This window comes from Grus americana, chromosome 3 (genome assembly GCF_028858705.1).
Source record: "Grus americana isolate bGruAme1 chromosome 3, bGruAme1.mat, whole genome shotgun sequence".
Taxonomy (NCBI): domain Eukaryota; kingdom Metazoa; phylum Chordata; class Aves; order Gruiformes; family Gruidae; genus Grus; species Grus americana.
The window spans coordinates 42,670,905-42,688,499 of NC_072854.1; the positions used below are offsets into that span (position 1 = coordinate 42,670,905).

The 17,595-nt window shown below is 36.5% G+C and overlaps 1 protein-coding gene across 5 annotated transcripts in view; it reads right to left on the reverse strand.

Annotated features, from left to right (window-relative positions):
* EPHA7 (EPH receptor A7) overlaps positions 1 to 17,595 on the reverse strand; it is a 211,677-nt gene that overhangs the window by 25,824 nt on the left and 168,258 nt on the right. For 4 of the 5 annotated variants that reach the window (XM_054820417.1, XM_054820413.1, XM_054820412.1 and 1 more), the window contains one exon: positions 9,901 to 16,087. The exons of the other annotated variant lie outside the window; for it this stretch is intronic. In XM_054820417.1, the coding sequence (XP_054676392.1) occupies positions 15,892 to 16,087 (196 nt within the window). In that variant the 3' untranslated portion in view covers positions 9,901 to 15,891. Of the gene's footprint in view, positions 1 to 9,900; positions 16,088 to 17,595 lie in introns of those variants that run through there. 5 annotated transcript variants of the gene reach the window in all.

The window sequence follows — 17,595 nt, forward strand, 5'->3', positions numbered from 1 at the left end:
TTCCCTTCCCTTCCCTTCCCTTCCCTTCCCTTCCCTTCCCTTCCCTTCCCTTCCCTTCCCTTCCCTTCCCTTCCCTTCCCTTCCCTTTCCCTCTCCTCTCCTCTCCTCTCCTCTCCTCTCCTCTCCTCTCCTCTCCTTTCTCCAAAACTATTTCAACAAGAAAGGACAACTTCTGAAAGATCAGCCATAAATCACAACTTCCTACAGCTGAACAGACAATTTCAAAGAAATTGCAGAGCATTTAGAGAATTTTTGAAATCATCTCTCCTCTTTGATAAAAGATTGTCTTCAGAATGGCTCCATCTTTTACAATTTCTGGATTGACTCACTTCCCTTTTTCTAGTTGTCCACCAATCATAGTACTGGGGTTGCTGCACAGATTTCTAAAAGTGAAAACAATACTGACAAATGTTTCTGATGGGTTTTGAGCTTTCTTTATTGTGACAACATCTGAAAACAAGAGGAAGTATGATTCCTGTCAAATTAAATGAAATTTCTCTAATTGCAATGGAGGAGAACTTTGACCAACCAGTCCTCAGCAGACCACAAGCAGGTTCTCCTCTAACCACTTTGGAAGCTCTTCAGATTATAGAACATTTTTAGTACGGACCATGTCTGTTCTGTTTTCAGTTGTGCTATCAAATACTGGTAATGCAAGCATAGAAAAGGAAGAAACAGCGTAAAAGTGTACATTTTAACAGCAATGTATACAACAATATTAACTTTAAAAACTGACCAGAGGGCTTGTTCTCTTACGTATGATGCTATGGTCTCTATGCAGGTAAAATTGCCACTGAAGTACATTGCCTGAGAAACAACTCCAGAGAACTTCATAGCCAACTCACACCCATGCTGCTATTTGGTATTAACAATTCCTTTCTTGCACAGGAGAGGAAAATGCTGTTAATATGATAAAATTTTGTCCTAATTCTGTAGGGATGAACTACGTGTCTACATTGGATTAAAAATCTGAGCTCAAAAAAAAATGAAAGGAGCTTGCAGATCTCAGTATTTTCCCTTCACACCAAAACACAAACTATCACCAATTTTTGTCACTGGGAATGTGAGAAAAAGCCTCTGAAAACATGTCTCCAACCTGACATGTGTGTAGTAAAGATAATGAACCAACATGGCCAAGCAATAGGTGTTCGGTTTCTTAGACCTATAGGTTTGGGGGAGGGGGGGGAGTAAAAAAAAATCTCACTTTGCACAGAAGGAAGGGATAATTGCGTTTCTCAGTCAATGAATGCAAGAGAAACTGCATATCTATATGAATTCTGATATTTTTTCTGAGTTATTTTGTCCATGGAAAAGGATAAATTGAGACCCAAATCAACATTCTATGGCACTAACAGTGAGTTATCTACTTACAAGAAACTATAATAGTTCAAAGGAGGTGAAGAACAGGCCTAGCTGAGCATTCTAAAGCTGTTATCATTAATTAAATAATAGTATTAAGCTGGAGATGTTTGTTAATTAGAAAAAGGTAAACCCACTGACATAACACCAGTAAGAAAAGGGTCAATGAGATAAGTAAAGTTGAATTATAAAGGAGTTGTTTGGGTTTTTCCCCAGTACTACAAAGGGAGGCTTCTCAGTAAAGGTTAATTTTTATCATCTTTTCACAACAGGAGGAATCTTTTATTTTTATGCCAGCTCTACGTATACACTGTACCAAGGTTTGATAAAACCTTAACTACTTTCAAGAACAGCAAGTGTTTGGCCTCTGTGCATTGTTTTTGTGACCCTGTGTGGTGGCCTGCTTTTAACTTATAACCGTGGTTCTTCAGAGCAGTGTATCAGCTTTCTTGTGTTCGGGGGAGAATCTTGATGAGAGCGAAGTTTCATCACTTCTCCCTGAGGATCTGGCTTTTTTCAAAATGTAAGTTATAATGCTTCACACATTGTCCCTGGCAGGACATTTTCTAAGCAAAACATCAAGATTTGCAATACGAAAACAGTTTCCCACCTATTGCAACTGCAGTGGTGAAGACATGAAAAATATTTCACTTGTCACAGAAATCATATAGAGAGATTCTCTTTGCCAGTGCTAGCTTCAGATTTGTAAGCATGTGAATAACTGCTGCTGACCTTCCCTAGTCTGCTCAGGAACTTAAAGATCAACATGGTTTTATGTGCTACACAGAGTAGCTGACACCGACTAAGGTAACTATAGTGACTTATTTTTTACTTAGTACCTACAACTTGTACTCTCCTTCATTTTTTTTTCAGAACAGTATCCCTGCACAATTTTATGAAATGAAGAACGGTCTCTTTTTCTGATTCTCATCTGGGAGGAGTTAACATTTTTGTTCTTCCCCCTGCATAATTTTGTCAAATGAGCCATTAAAATGACATACAAGAGCTTGAAGTTAGAAGTGCTCTAAATTATGTATTTCCAGTGATACTGCTCTGCACAGCTGCCTGGGAGATATGAGCTTGATTTCACATCCCAATCTCATATTCCTGCCCATTTAAACAGAAACCCCATGAATAGTAACTAGTAATTAATAACCCTCTCCAATTTGTCATCTCCCTCAATTCCTGAGAGAGATATTGCTTCTCCCATCAGCACAACAGAAATTGTGAGGAAATAACAACACAGTTGTGGATGGTATTGTCTTTTATATGGTGTTCCTTAACAGTAAGATATTGCTTCAAGTCTAAGAAAACCTCTGACCATAAAATGAGTTAATGTGTCCTCCCCCTCGCCTTGTTAGGACCCCCATTGGGTCTGAAGAGCTATTACAGAAGAAAACTCTATATAATTTTTCCTCAAGGAAGCAGGTTTTGTGGGCTGTTTATAAGAATGAGAGACCAGTTTTTGATCTACCTCATTGATCTGTCCATTCTTATGTTCCAGTATTAGATATTGGTCATCAGCACCAATGGCTGAGGTATTCTGCAACAATGCGACTAGGTCATTGTAGGAGAAATTCTATTCCAGTATATAAAATAGACCCAGAATAGACCCAACACTTCCTGTTCCTCTGGAATGGTGAGATCAAAACTGCAAATATGTCACTACCTGCTCTGGAGGAGACCACCAAATCCAAAGAAAAATTTGAATTTGTATTGCTAGTTCACTACCAAATACCTTGTGACATTGAATGAATAATCATAAATGGATGTAAGCACATTGCAATGTGATTATTACTTTTTTAAAGAAAAAAAACCAAACAACCTTTGTTGTACATATATATAGACAGATTGTTATATATCTTGGGGTTTATATATAAATATTTATTCATGTGTATACAGATCATAGGATGCTGGTTTATGTTATTATCAGGCTCATTCTTATTGCATTGCCTGCGCCACAACTGAATTTTGAATAGATTTCTCTGCTAAACACTTTGAGCCATATACTACTGGGATTCCATATATATACAGCAGTCTATCAATGCACAACGAATTGTAAATTCGGGAATTTAATAAGAGCATCATGAAATTACAGGAAATATTTCACGAAAAAGACTCACTTTTTAAGAACCATACCATACTCACAATATTTTACATTTTTGTGAAAATGGTGATTTGAGTGTGAAAATACATCATGCTGTAACTTTGTGAACAATTTTAACTGTAAAAAGTGTATGACTTGAAAGATAGTCCTAAATTTATCAATAATATATAGATTTTTTGGCAAAAACTGGAGCAAAGATAAAGAGTATACCTTTAAGAATATTTATCACTGTCTTATTTTTCATTACAAGGTCTCAAAGTGCTTTATAAACATCAATTAAATCACACTTGTCTCTGCATCTACTTCAAATGAGTGAACTGAAGTTTTGAGAGATTAAAGGGTTTGTCTACAATAAAATAGTAAATCAGTGGAAGAGCTGAAAATAGAATTCAAGGGTTTGGATAAGAAGACCGTATCATGCAAAATTTTCATAATTAAGTAAAAAATGTCTTAAATATCAAGGAGATTGTTTGTTATAGTTATATAATTGGATCCAATCTAGTGAAAACAACATTTACATGCTACTGGGAACAAAATTTATCTTTGTGATGGAAGTATTCAAATCACATTTAGGACTGTTTTCCAGTAATAACATGCGTGTTTGTGGGTGAAAATAGATTCTTGAAAATTGTTTGTACATCAAAGAACAAGTCAGAATTTATGGTTTTATAGATCCATATCTATGTATATGTATAGCAATATATTTATACATACATATAGTCAATAAAATCATGTTATTAAAGCTACAAATACAGGAAGAACAATGGGACTGAAAATGTTACCAGACAATGATAACTTTCATGCAAAACTACACAAAATCAAAATGGCAAATTTAATCCAGCTGTAATCCTGACCATGAACCCAGACACAGAAACCAATAAGATGCATTATTTCAACTGAAAACTTATTTCAGTTTTCAGATATGTGAGTAGTTGTTTCATAATAGCTATGATTTCTTTTAAGAGCGAGCATTAGTTCTGCAAGTAACGGCCAAAATTAAAGCAAGGATATTTATTGTTTTCTATACTGACAACAGCAAGATCCACTGAAACCTTTGGTGAACTTAAAACTAAGGTTTCAGCATTTCATAAGGTTCATGATGTTTTTGTTCTTGGATATTTATTTGGCTATATTATATCTGGCACTAGCTGGTGAACAACTAACAACGTAGCACAGTGGTGGCTGCACGATGCTGTCTCTGTTCTCACTGTGAGCTGGGCAAAGATTCCTGTTTCATGTACCCTTAACAATTTGTTCTAGTGGTGGAGAAAGATCTACTAAACTTGTCACACACTGACAACAACAAAAATAATATTCATCAAGAAATGTTTCCGTCTTGTTAGTTTTGGAAAGTTATCTGAGAAGTTAGATGCGTGAAGCAGACGTCTTGGCGATTGTCTGGGCTTATCTCATAGAGGCCTCCCAGAGTCAGCTCAGCACCCAAGTGTCAATGGCCTTAACTGCAGATACTGGGCAAGGATTTCAGCGTGTTATATTGCAATCTCCCTTACACCTTGTCATTTCTGTCTTTCACACATTTTGCTCGTTTCCTATCTCAGTAAAATTTCAGCTTCCCAGGCAACTGCCAGCTGCTGCTGCAATACGGCTGGCACCTTCACCCTGATCCCGCCACAGTCAATGGAAAGTTTCTCATTGATTTCATCAAGATCTGGATCAAGGTTTTTGTGTGGAACAAAGCTTATTCGAGACTGTCTTCTGTAATACTCCCAGTAAACTCCTTTGCCATAGTCTTAGTCAGATAGCAAGTTAAAATCAAATTCCCGCTTGAACGGCTGAATACAAACCATTTCTGATCCACCTGCAAAACTCAGCAAAATCAGTAACATTACATCACTAGGACTGGAGAATGAACAGAGGTGTTGTTTTTTGGTTTTGTTTTTCTTTGCTGCTGCCTGCAAGTCTTCGTCTATTTAATCAACTACTTACTACTTTCAGATACTTGATAATATCCAGAGGGAAAGGTTGGTACGTTCAAGGGTCTCAGGTGAGCCTTGTTCTCCATGAGACAGGAAACATATTTACGTATACACACATATATAACACTTCTTCTGTGACAGTCCTTCCATTTGCAAAGAACAGGGACGTAACTTTCTTAAGAAAGTATTGGGAATTCTCATTGTGAAATTTACTGCTTCTTTCACACATGTGGGTGGAATTCATCTCATCTAACCTTCAGCCATCTACAAGCTCTGCCACGTCACCTGGGGTTTATCTATAGCCATGAGAAAGAAAAGCAATGCATCCAATTCTAAAACAAGCAGTTCAAGTAAGTGAATGACTCACTCTCTAATGAACCTTGTCTTTCTGCATTAATTATAGTACCTAAATAATTAATTTAGGCTAGACACATAGATTCTCTGTCCCACTATTATTTTTTTCTTCAAAAGAGAAATAAGACCTATTCTAAAGACAAACTACAGTAAATCTGTGAATGTATAAATTTATGTATGTGTCTAAAAGTACATGTAAATACAAAACATATAATATATAAACACATACATAGATGTGTAAATACACATAAATGCACATATGCATAGATTTATATACATATGTACACACGTATTTCACCCATACCTTCTGTGTCTATATATATGTGGTCAGGTTTTTTGGATGTCTTTCTATAGCCAGTCATTCTGTTTCCCTAAATATTACTAAGTAATTCATTCACCTCTCCTTGTGGCCTCCTAGGTAGTTCATTACAAAGATTACATCAATGATTAAGAAAGTATGGTCAATTTGAATTTGTTTCCTTTTTTATTTGGTCTTCCTTAAAAAAAAAAAACCAAAAAAAACACCAAACCAAAAAACTTGTTTTGTCACTATATATTTTGTCACTATATTGTATTAAAAAAAAAATAATCTTGGAAAGTTTTCCTTTCAAATATCTCATATTTTCTTTTTTGTAGTGATGTTAATGGATAAATTGTCACTAGATTAATTTTGATGACACCTGTGTTCTTAAACAGCCATAATAAGGTCTTAAAGTTCATCTTTTGTTGAGAAAATTCTCATGACAGTGGAAGAAACAGCTCATTAGTGGGATGATAGAGAGGGACAGTAAATGCAGTGTAAAATAGCAGTCATCTTTACTTTCAAATTTATATTAATTTTGTACCAGAGAAGATGATTCAATTGAAAATTATTTTATGCAGTGGTTTTTCATTTTCAGTTATGTATTTTTGTTAGATTTGAAGCAGACAAACCAAAGAGTTGCTGAGGCACTGCAGTTAAAATCTCCCGTAAATGTATTTAAATTCAAAGAGTCTGGCATCTTTTTTTGGCTTGCATTTTTCCTCCAGACAAATGCTAACCTTTTACGAGATTGTTATCATTAGCAGTAATTGTTAACAATAATATTGTTAATACTAATTAGCAAAGAAAGCTCCTACACCCAGAGAAAAAATAGGCATAGCTAAAAATACAGGCGAGGTGCTTGTTAGGAAACTGATCAAACAAGCTTAATTATGACCCCCAGATAAAGGGACTGCCATTAAGCCATTAAATTATCACAGATAAGACAGACTCTCAGTCACTGTCTGATGATAAATCACAGCTAACAACAGCAAGGAAATCAGAGCTTGAACTGCTAATCCTTTTGAGGTTTGTGATGAGCACCAGTTCCCCTACTGTTTTGCATCTATTTATATTGCACTCCGAACCCCCAAATGGCCTCTGCTTATCTGCAGCTCTAGATAATTTATGCCTATTGGTGTGTCACCTCACAGCAGAGGCTGTTATCAGGAAAGAGGAGGTTTAGGAAATCTGATCCCTTGAAATGCTAATCCCCTGGAGATTACTGCACATAAACGAGTTTTCTGCAGTGATTTACTTTTGTTTATTGGTAGCGCAGATTAGCACTTTATGATTGCCATTTCAGACAGCTGCTTAGTTTGGGAATAAAGTGATCTTTTAATGTGTAGGATTTTCACATATGAAGCTGTCCTGAGTCTAGCAGTCAAAAGACAAGATAGTAATTTTTATTGATATGTCATCTCTTAAAGAGATTTGTAAATATTTTTGCTACATGAAAGGCTGATCTTAAATGCCTCATTCCTCAGACCCTAATCCAGAGAAGCACCTACATTTCTGTGTAATTTTAATCATGTGGGCGATCACAGTAACTTTGATGGGATATTCTTGTACACGTATTCTAGGTGAGCTTTGCTGGATCAGCCCCCAGCAATGAGATGCTCTCTGGCTTCAATCAGCTGTGATGGGTACTTTCTATGCTGAAATGGTTACTGAGGAGAAAGGATACATGATTGGGAATTATATTAAAAAGCTTTTTCCCTATCTTAATGCTGTCGAACTGCTAAGAAATCTTATCTTTTAACATTTGATTGGATTATTTGGCTGGTAGTTAAATGTCGGGCTTCTTAGTACTACAAATTATTCCTAAATGAATAACTACCAAAACCATTCAAATTCAAACATGCCTATTAGTGTAGCATAACGAAGGTGTGAACTGCAGGCACATAACACTGCTGAAAATAAGTGGACTAAACACACACAGTTGCTAAGGGTTTCCCATTTCCTTTTTTGTTGCTGTACTCAGGTTCGATAGTCAGACTGGATGAGATCACACCAAGCCTTCTGATGGTAGCTGTTGGTGGCAGCTACTGAGATACAGCACTATGTGTCAGAGAGATAAGGAGAGGCAAGAAATTAAGTTGACCTTGAGATTTCATTACATTTAATGCCACCTAATAGCACCTGATATTTTTAATCCTGGTTACATTTACCTTACCAAATCCATTCCCACTGGCAATGGTGATTAAAAAAAAAAAAAAAAAAGTTTCAGAACTTCTGCACTGCTTTCTCCCTTGGGAATACTTCAGTATAAAAATGCATATAAAAAGGCAGCCTGGAGGGAAAGAAGTGGGGAAAGTAGTGGCCCTGTTTTTATGGGTGACAGAGAGACTCTTTCATTACTTTACAGTACACATAATATAATTTTGAGGTTTTTTTCCTGGGTCCCTTGGGGGAATGCAGTTAGTCAGTGATTCTGTTAATCTTCTCCAAAAGCATGGGAGTAAGGGGGTGGAAAACAAAGATGTTCTCAAAATAAAAGCAAAAGATGGACACACAGATAGGCAAGCAAGAATGATTGAGTGCTTGTTTTTGTTGGATTTCAGACAATTACATCTTTATACACATGAAGGTTTCTGTGCAGTTTCAATTCAGATATCACGCAAAGGCAAAGTCTTCCTTTAAAAGTTGTTCAATTCTGAACATGCCTCTAGTTCCTGAGTAGAGACAAAGACAAGACCTTTTGACTGGCCTCTGTACATCTATTTGTGCATGTGTGTTCGAATATCTGTGTGCATCTGTGGGTAGGTAGAGAAAATTTCTGGTAAACTTAGAGCAAAACCTTTTTAGCTTTTGCCAAAGAATTTGGCAAAATCCATAAGGTTTATGCACAGCTTTGGTGATAATTAGGATATGAAGACACAAGTATCTTAATCCTTTTTTTTTTTTCTCTTCCTATTCAGCCATCAAAATGGATATGCAGTTGGTCATTGTACAGATAAAATATTATGTTGAATGGACTAATATGACAATTCCTACATTTTTATTTGGTAGAGATAATGTTAACATGTTGTACTAGCTTTACACTTAATTTGATTCCTCTATAAAAGTGTTCTCTTTTCTTTTGCTGTGAGCCTTCCCTATTGTTTCTATAAATTATGCTTAACTGTGTTTTCAACAGATGTTAGAAAACAGTACAGCATGAAGTTTTCAGAAAGAATGTGTTCCATGTATTTTTACAGATTAATTGGCAAATTCTTGACCATATAAATACTTCACAGTAACAAAAATGTAGATCTTAAATTGCCCGAAGAAATTTCTGCTGGGTCTAGTTAATGAGATACAATTTTGAAATGGTGCGATTGTTCTGGGGATAGTTACTTCAAGGGTCGACTACAGCGGGGTTTGAAATATTTTTGTCCAAATTAGTATTAATTATGGTTGACAACAGTGCATGTTCTTTTTTTTTTTTGTTTTTCACTTAACTGAAATATTTAATGAAGCATATAACCAACTCCTTGTATTTATTAGAAAACCTGCCTCCAAACTGACCATCTCAATTTGTTTTCCTTGATACTTCAGCTTTGATAAGAATTTCTGTCCACTGGTTAAAAGTTCGTTTGCAATATTAAAGTGGAGAGACTGCCCTGGCTACTCAGAAAAGTGCAGATATATATGCGTAAGAAAGACAGAGCTTGAGCATAAAATAAATTAAGGCCCTAAATATCAAAGAAAAGGCATTGATTTAGACTGTTCCTTTTATTTTAAATACTTTTTTATTTTTTTAAAATATATTTCTGCAGTTTGTAATAAACTGAGAATTCCTGCATTTCAGAGGTTTGGAAATCAGTAATTTAGAAATTTAGATTTCCATAAAGCGTTTCAAATTAAGTCCCAAACTTTTGGAAACCTTGGTGCAAAGTTATGTTACAGGAAAAGTTTTGATTTTACAGAACTACAGAAGATTTTTTTTTTTTCTGTAAATAATCAGTCATTTCTCACTTCCTAAATTCTGAGGGTTTGTATTAGAACAGAACATTGAATTAAGTCCATATTTGAATAATGTAAGTAGAGTTTACATTCAAAATGCAACTAAAAAGACAGAAAAATCTTGAATAAACTTGAGGCCAACCACCAATGAAGTGATGCAAGAACATGTCCAAGTGAAGGTAAAAGAAGGGCTAGAGATTGTACTGAGCATGGTGTGGACATCCAGTCTTTGATCCCTGTCTACATAGAAAGCAAAGAGCTAGAAAGGGCTGCTGAGATGGGCGATGAACAAGAAGTGAGCATTCCTAAAAGACCTGGTGTGAACACACAATGACAGAACTGGCAAAATTTTATCAACTTGAAGTTAGTACTTAGAATTTTTTTTACCAAGGGTAAAGCTGCAGCCTTTCTACCAGTCCCTTCCTTTGTGTCACCGAGTATATTAGATCCCCTAGAAACAACAGCTTTACTGTTATTTGGCATCAGTGATGAAAAATCTACTTTCTTTGCTATTTTGCATTGTGTATAAAAAGACCTGAACCCGCCCAGCACATATCAGGAAAGACTGGCTGACCTGGGATTCGTTATGAGTTTTCCTCTAATCTCAGATTTCTGATCACTCTCTTTTGTTTTATTGCTTCCTGCCATTGTTACTCAATTGACATCTGTCAATTCAAAAGCAGAACCTGTTGAAGTTAACAACAGCAATGCAAAAAAATGGTGAAGCAGTAGAAAGCCTGGGCCAACATATATGTCTAATAACTGAGAAAGTAAGAAATTAATTATAAATGTAGGAACTAGCTTATATCAATATAGATACTTAGATATAGATGATAAAGAGATAGCAGTCGTTCAGGGCTTATTCATTTTTAAAACATTGCATGACAGTTTGATTTGATAGTTTGTGGAGTCTCTTAATTTTCGGCTTATTAGTTCACAAAGTTCTACTGATTCAGAGAAAGATTTACAGGCATCTACACCGTAATGGAACAGATGGAAATTCATAACACTTTCTCTGGGAACATCACAAATCTCCTCTGACAGCTAGTTCTCTTTTGTCACTGACCAGCTGAGTATAGCTATAGCTTTTGAAATAATTACTTCTATAACTACAGAAAAATAAACACAGTACTACATATTTCTGTATTTTATTTTTAATATAGGCAAGTGGAGATGTTTCAAATAAATAAATAAATAAATAAGTAAACAAGATCTTCATTCCTCCTCTCAAATATCCAAGATGCAATTCAGCTTGAGAAACACTAAATGTCAGTCATCACCCACTTGTATCGCCCACTTGTTTTCCCCACTATGTAAGATTTCTGGTATGTTATGAATACTAATAACTCATTGGGTCTGCTCACCTGTCTACAATTACACACTCTTAGTATTCACAAAAGGTAACATGGGTCATGGCATAACCCTTCTGTAGACAGAGAATAGGTTTTGGAGAACTACTAAAATGCCATTTCAGTGAAATTAAGATACAGGACAAACAGTGATTCCTTCTCACACAAGCAAGTTTAACAGATTTGCTCAGTCAGCGTTCAAATTATTCTCACTGCTTTCACTGGTGTTATAACACAGACCCCAGCTTAGACCTGCAATGGAACAGAAGTTGCTAAATGCAGCTTTGGGTGCTCACACTGACGGGGTAGTTCCCCAAAATCCACTCAGTTTTTGCCTAACCCTGAAAGTTCAATATTTACTGGGATAGAGAGAAAGAAAGGGATTGGCACCTCAGCGTTGTAGTTTGATGCTAGAGTTCACTGCAGGTAACAGTGGGATAAAGCAGCTGAACAGCTACTGTGGGAGCGATGCTGAGAGTCTCACCTCACAACACTCTGTAGTCCCATGAGTTAGGAAGTGTTGAAAAAGATACCGATATCAGCACACCATGCACTTGCTTTATTTCCCCCATCTGGCTTCTCCAGTTCACTCAGACTGTTCCCTGCTCGGTATGCCAGAGTTGGTGGAGGCTGTAGCTAAACACCCAGCTGTCCTCTTTCAGCGTAGAGGGATGTGTCTAATCTGGGTTTATAGCCTCTGTGAGGAGGCAGGACAGCTAAGAGGCTAAAGGCTATTCCTAAATGCACTTTATGCTTCCAGCCCTTAGCAATTTTTCACTCTGAAGGTTGTATAACCACTCTATCAGAACCGGTAGGCAATGAGAAGGTCTAAATTCTACATTTAAGGTGTCCAATTAACTAAACGTAAATGAAAATAGCTTGAAGGCCTCCGTCCCCCATGCTGAAAGATGCAGAAGTGAATTAGAGCAACTGAGCACTTAAGTGTGTGCAAAGGTTCCTGATTGAGGCATGAATTAAAACAAAGCATTTAAGCAAAAGTACTTTTATTAGTAGTAAAGGGAAATGTGATAACTAAGAACTGTCAGATGAGAAAGTTTGATACAAAATTATTTCTAAAAGTTAAATCAGAAGCTGCCTGCAAGGAACTGCAAAACGATTTCACAATTTTGAATGCCAATGGCAATAAAGTGGTGATGAAATTTGATAAAGCAGAAAGAAACAAACAAGGGAAAAATGAGTCTAACTGTACATACACAGGCAGAGACTACAAATTAACTATTGCTTGAGAAGAAAAAAAAATGAATTAATATTAGACATCTTTCTGAAAACATCAAGTCAAGCACTTAGTATCAAGTAAAATGTGAAACAGGATATTTGGATGATTAAGGAACTATAAACCAAATAGAAAACATATATGTGTATATATATATCACTGTATAAATACATCATACACTCATGTTGAATAATTCATGCAGCCCTGGTCATTCTATTTCAGAAGAAAGAAGGGCAAGACAGAGAGAGAAAGAGAGACAGAAGGAGAAAGTAAATTCACAGGATCTAGGACAAATTCAGACTATTAAACATAGCGCACCCCCTGATTTAGGAAGCATTGGAACTATACATATTGGATACAGAGCCCTGAAGATGTCTGGAAGTCAACAGCTGAAGGTGTCCCTAATTTGCAGGGGATGGTGGAGGCCTTATAACAACAGGACTGTGCCCCTACCAAAGCAGGGCACCTGCCAGGTACACAGGGCTATGTAGGCTTGTGGTTTCAGTCAGTGCAGCTATTCTTACTTTATGCACAACAAAGTGTCTTCTTGGAAAAGCTGATAGATAACAATAGGAGAGGATTGGCAGGAACAGTATAGGCAAGGTTAAAAAAAAAAAAAAATTATAGGCAAAATAACCATGCTGTCCTTTGCTCTCAGGATACATTATATACTCCTTTTTTCATCTTTTTTCCTTTAACACCACATGACTACTGAGGTAGCTGGTATTAAATCCCTTCCCACGCCACGCATCCCATTCAGTGTCTGAACTCAGAAGGTAGGTCAAACTGCAGTTTTCAGGGGTTATGTCACCTTTCCCAGTTGAAATGATATTTTTTTTTTTTTTTTGGTAGCAGAAGGTGGGAAGGTACACACAGCAGAATCTTCTCTCAGGGCCAAAAGATAGGTACACATGTCTTCCATATCTTCTATCATGCCAGAAGTAGGGGCAAAATTATGCAAAATCTTAAGCTTGGCTAAATTAATCAGTAGAAATATTAACTATGTTTTGATATTGCTTTACGCTGAGTCTATTATTGCAAAAAGTTGTGTGCAACTGAGTTAATAGGGTTCTTTCAAATATGCAAAAATGATAAGTAAAAAATTCTGTATTATGGGGAGATACTATGACACAGCTTTGTGATCTCTTGTTTAATGACACGTGGACTGTTATAAAGCTTTGAGCTGCATTTGATTTTAAGAGGAATTTAAACAGGGTAGATTTTGTAAGATGACACCATGGCTATATGATTTAAATCCAATATTTCAATAATGTTGGAGAGAAATTACTGAGGTGGGCCTGATTCCTCAAGCACTGCTGAGCATTGTGTTAACTCTCTATACCTGGTATGTTCTTTAGTTGCTGAAGTTTCTACATTGACGGAGTAGGTCCTGTAAAACTCATTGCTCAAATGGTACCCTGAGGTGACAAGAGTTTAATTAACTTAAGTAAAGTTTTAATTGCAGACAATAAAAAAAATTTTACTTGGCCATTCTTGCCATTTGAGAATCCAGTAAGCCACCATTTACCAAAATCTTCAAGCAAATGATGGACAAACACAACCACTTAAGGATTTCTGGAAATATTTCAGCTATGACTTTCAATTGTCTCCTCCTCACCTAGATGAATTATTTGAATCCTATCCAGAGTCACCAAGACGTTCTTCAATGAGGCCGTGGCCTCCACTAGACAATACTTAAATCATTCCACTGCTAGGAGACTAAAAATGGGCATCATATTGGCAAGGTGTCACAACAACTAACTTGATATCACTCTGGTGTACGTTCAAGATGAATGACTCATGCAAAGCTCTGTTACCCTGAAGGAGAAGAAAAAATTATCCAGTGCTGTCCTCTAAAACTTATAAGAAAAAGTACAGTGGGTAACTACCTATAGTACCCTAAACATCAATACTTTGTGGTCAGAAGTACCAAGCAAAAAGTGTATATATATGCCAAACAGAACACTCCTTTACCAGCAGTAGTATCTCAACTGTCATACCAGTACATCTGCCAAGCTATAACTATGTCTAGAAACAGTTTCACTGGAGACAGAAAGATCTGAGCCTTTCCAGTGTGCTTTCTGATAAACTTTCCCAGACAGAATGGAATAGCTGTGAGGAGGATTTAAATGGAGACATAGTCTGCAGCAAAGATGTGACTTCCTGTAAGCAGATCTAGTCAATAATTCTTAAAGAAGTTGGCGAAATGCCTTTTCTCAGGGAGACATAGAAACTGGTTTTGCTCTTTGCAGCCTAATCATTAGACATGTCTGATCACCGAAGCAGAGGAGAAGGAAGTGAGGAAGAGATTAGACTGGCCACTTTGCAGCTTTCTTACTCCTGAAGAATTCTTACCTTGGAAATAAGTGTAGTTTAAAATGTCTGACAGACTGAATATGGCAATTTTCCAGTTTCCTTCTAAAAACAACACCAATTTTCTAGAAGAAAATTAAAAAAGCCAATCCAATATAATGAAAATAATTCCCAATTTTATCAGAAATTTTCATGAAAAGTTATGAAATGTTTTTTTTTTTTTTAATGAGCAAAATTCCCCTTATATTTTTCTGTGTTACTGAAATGGTTATTTTCAGCTTTAAAAGAAACCGCATAAATATTTTTCTTCCCTGTTTCCATTTCACTCTGAATGTTATAATTTCTGCTCCTTTCTGCTCTAGAATGAAAGGACATTTTAAAATGTCCCGGATTGGCTGGAGTATTATAATTTTGCTGAGTATTTCTCAGCAAGGCCTATTTGTAAGTAGTGGCAAAGACTCCCATTGATTTGTCTGCATAAGAAAGGCTAGCAGGATGCTCTCTGCCGCTTGCTACCAGCAGGAGCATTGGTAGGAGTAAATCTGTATCATCCGAGTTTAAACTTCTTCCCCAGCAGGATCTTTGGAAATGTTTGATTTAGCTGCTTCTCCTTCTCCTTTGCTCTTCTATATACATATTTTGTGTATAAGAGGGGAGCTAGAAAGAAGATGGGGAAGCAGGGTTATATTAGTGTGAGGAGCTTCCAGGGCAGGCTTCCAGGGCAGCTTTGCTGGCTCTTCTCTCCCTAGCAGCATCGCCACGTCCTGCTTCGCCATCCTCCTGAAATCATCATGCTCTTCAGATGTGGTCTTTCATTCTTGGCATTAGTCATAATCCTCAGTTTGTCAGGTGTGTGTTCTGGCCTCTCCCATACACCTCTGTTTACTCTTCCTGCTGTTGCCAGTCTGTTCCTCCCTTCTTCTCCATTCCTTTCCACGCTTCTTTTCTACATTTCCATCCTCTACTCCCAACTACAGTCCTTATGCGCTTTAAAAAAAAGCCTCATAGCGTTCACTGTGCCTCCAAACCAATCTCATGATCTTATGGTTATAACTCTTGTTTTGCTTCCCCTTTCTGCTTCCTTTGTCTCCTGCCATTATGTCATTTCTATTCAGGCTGTCATCTCTTCTGGAAAGGGATTTTTCTTGTTCTCTGTTTTGCAAAGCACCTGGCATGTTTTTGGTTCTGTCAAACAAATAATAACAACAGATATGAAATTGGCAGTGCAGCAGAATCCTGATATCAGGAAGTAATAGAGGCAAATTACACTATCATTGTCATTGCCATGTATACACCACTACTCGACAAAAATTCTCATCGACTAGCTAGGTAAACATCAATAAAAGCAAAGATTCCCAAGCAAACACCTCTAACATGAAGAAAATGTAGTTGTGTTTCACGTTGGATCTGAATGAGCCACAGGGTTGTACTTGACAATTTCAGTATTGGAAATAAAGGAAATAAATGAATGAGGTGCAGTTTTTCAGATGGGTGTTTGGATATAAAATTAAAGACCGGGAAAAGACGTCGATAACTCTTTAAAACAGAGAAGCAGGAAAAGGGTGGAATGGGTGTGTTCGATTTAAATTCTGCTTAATTAAAAAAGCATACACATGGTAGGTAGATTCTAGCATATAAATCAATAATAGAGTCTCCTTTAGCCTAGCTGATATTATCAGAAGCTCTCCGGATTGCTGAAGAATCTTATAAAGCATTTTAACTGACTTGTCTCAGTCACTACATGATATTAGGCACCCCAAGACAATGTTTATGTTACTTGTGTTGCCAAAAAACCCACAACCCAGTGATTAAAAAAGAAAAGGAAAGAAAAAGATGTGGATTTTACTGTACATTTAGTGACAGGCTAGCCATATGAAATCTCTAAAACAATATAACTTTAGGACTAATGGATGTAGGCCAGGACTGAATAGAAATTATTTTACATATGGTTAACAATCTCTTAACTAAATTATTTGAAAATTCTTGAGAGAAAAGCAATTTATTACAAATGTTGAGACAAGCCAATGTAACGCTAATACTAAAGAAAAATAAACCAGCAGAGGAATGTCCCCCTGCCATATGAACCAATATTCTTACAGTTGATTCCAAAGTAGTATCTGTCATTCCAGCACATGGATTAGATTATTTAACAGTGTGAATCAAAGGGAATATACTCATTCAAGAGAAGAGCATTATTAATACATTGCAGCATGCCATACATCTCTGTCACCAAACTGGACAAAATGGGAGCAGATGTTTTATGATAAGCTGAGAAGAGGATCTGACAATATTAATAGCCGTAATGTCTGAGGCTTAGTTAAAAAAAAAAAAAAAAAAAAAAAAAAAGCTAGAGGAAGCAATCTGATGGAGGGACAGAATGTTTTTTTCTGTACTGTAGTGTCCTAGGCACTAATTTTACATGAAGGGAAGGTATTAACTAAGCTAAATCTCACTTCTATTAGTTTTTTTTCCACCTGTCCTTTGAAACCCCAGTAATGCAAGGAATGCATGAGAAAAGAATGCAGCAAAAAGGAACTCTGAGGAGAAATCCTTTCCAAAAGAAAGACTTTTTTGACTGTGATAGTTTCTTTTTACTATTTTGAAGGGAAGTCAGCCTTTGAATTAGTAAAAATGATTGACATGTGAATTTATTCAGAGCTAAATGCAAATGGTAGTCACAAATAGCGCTTAGA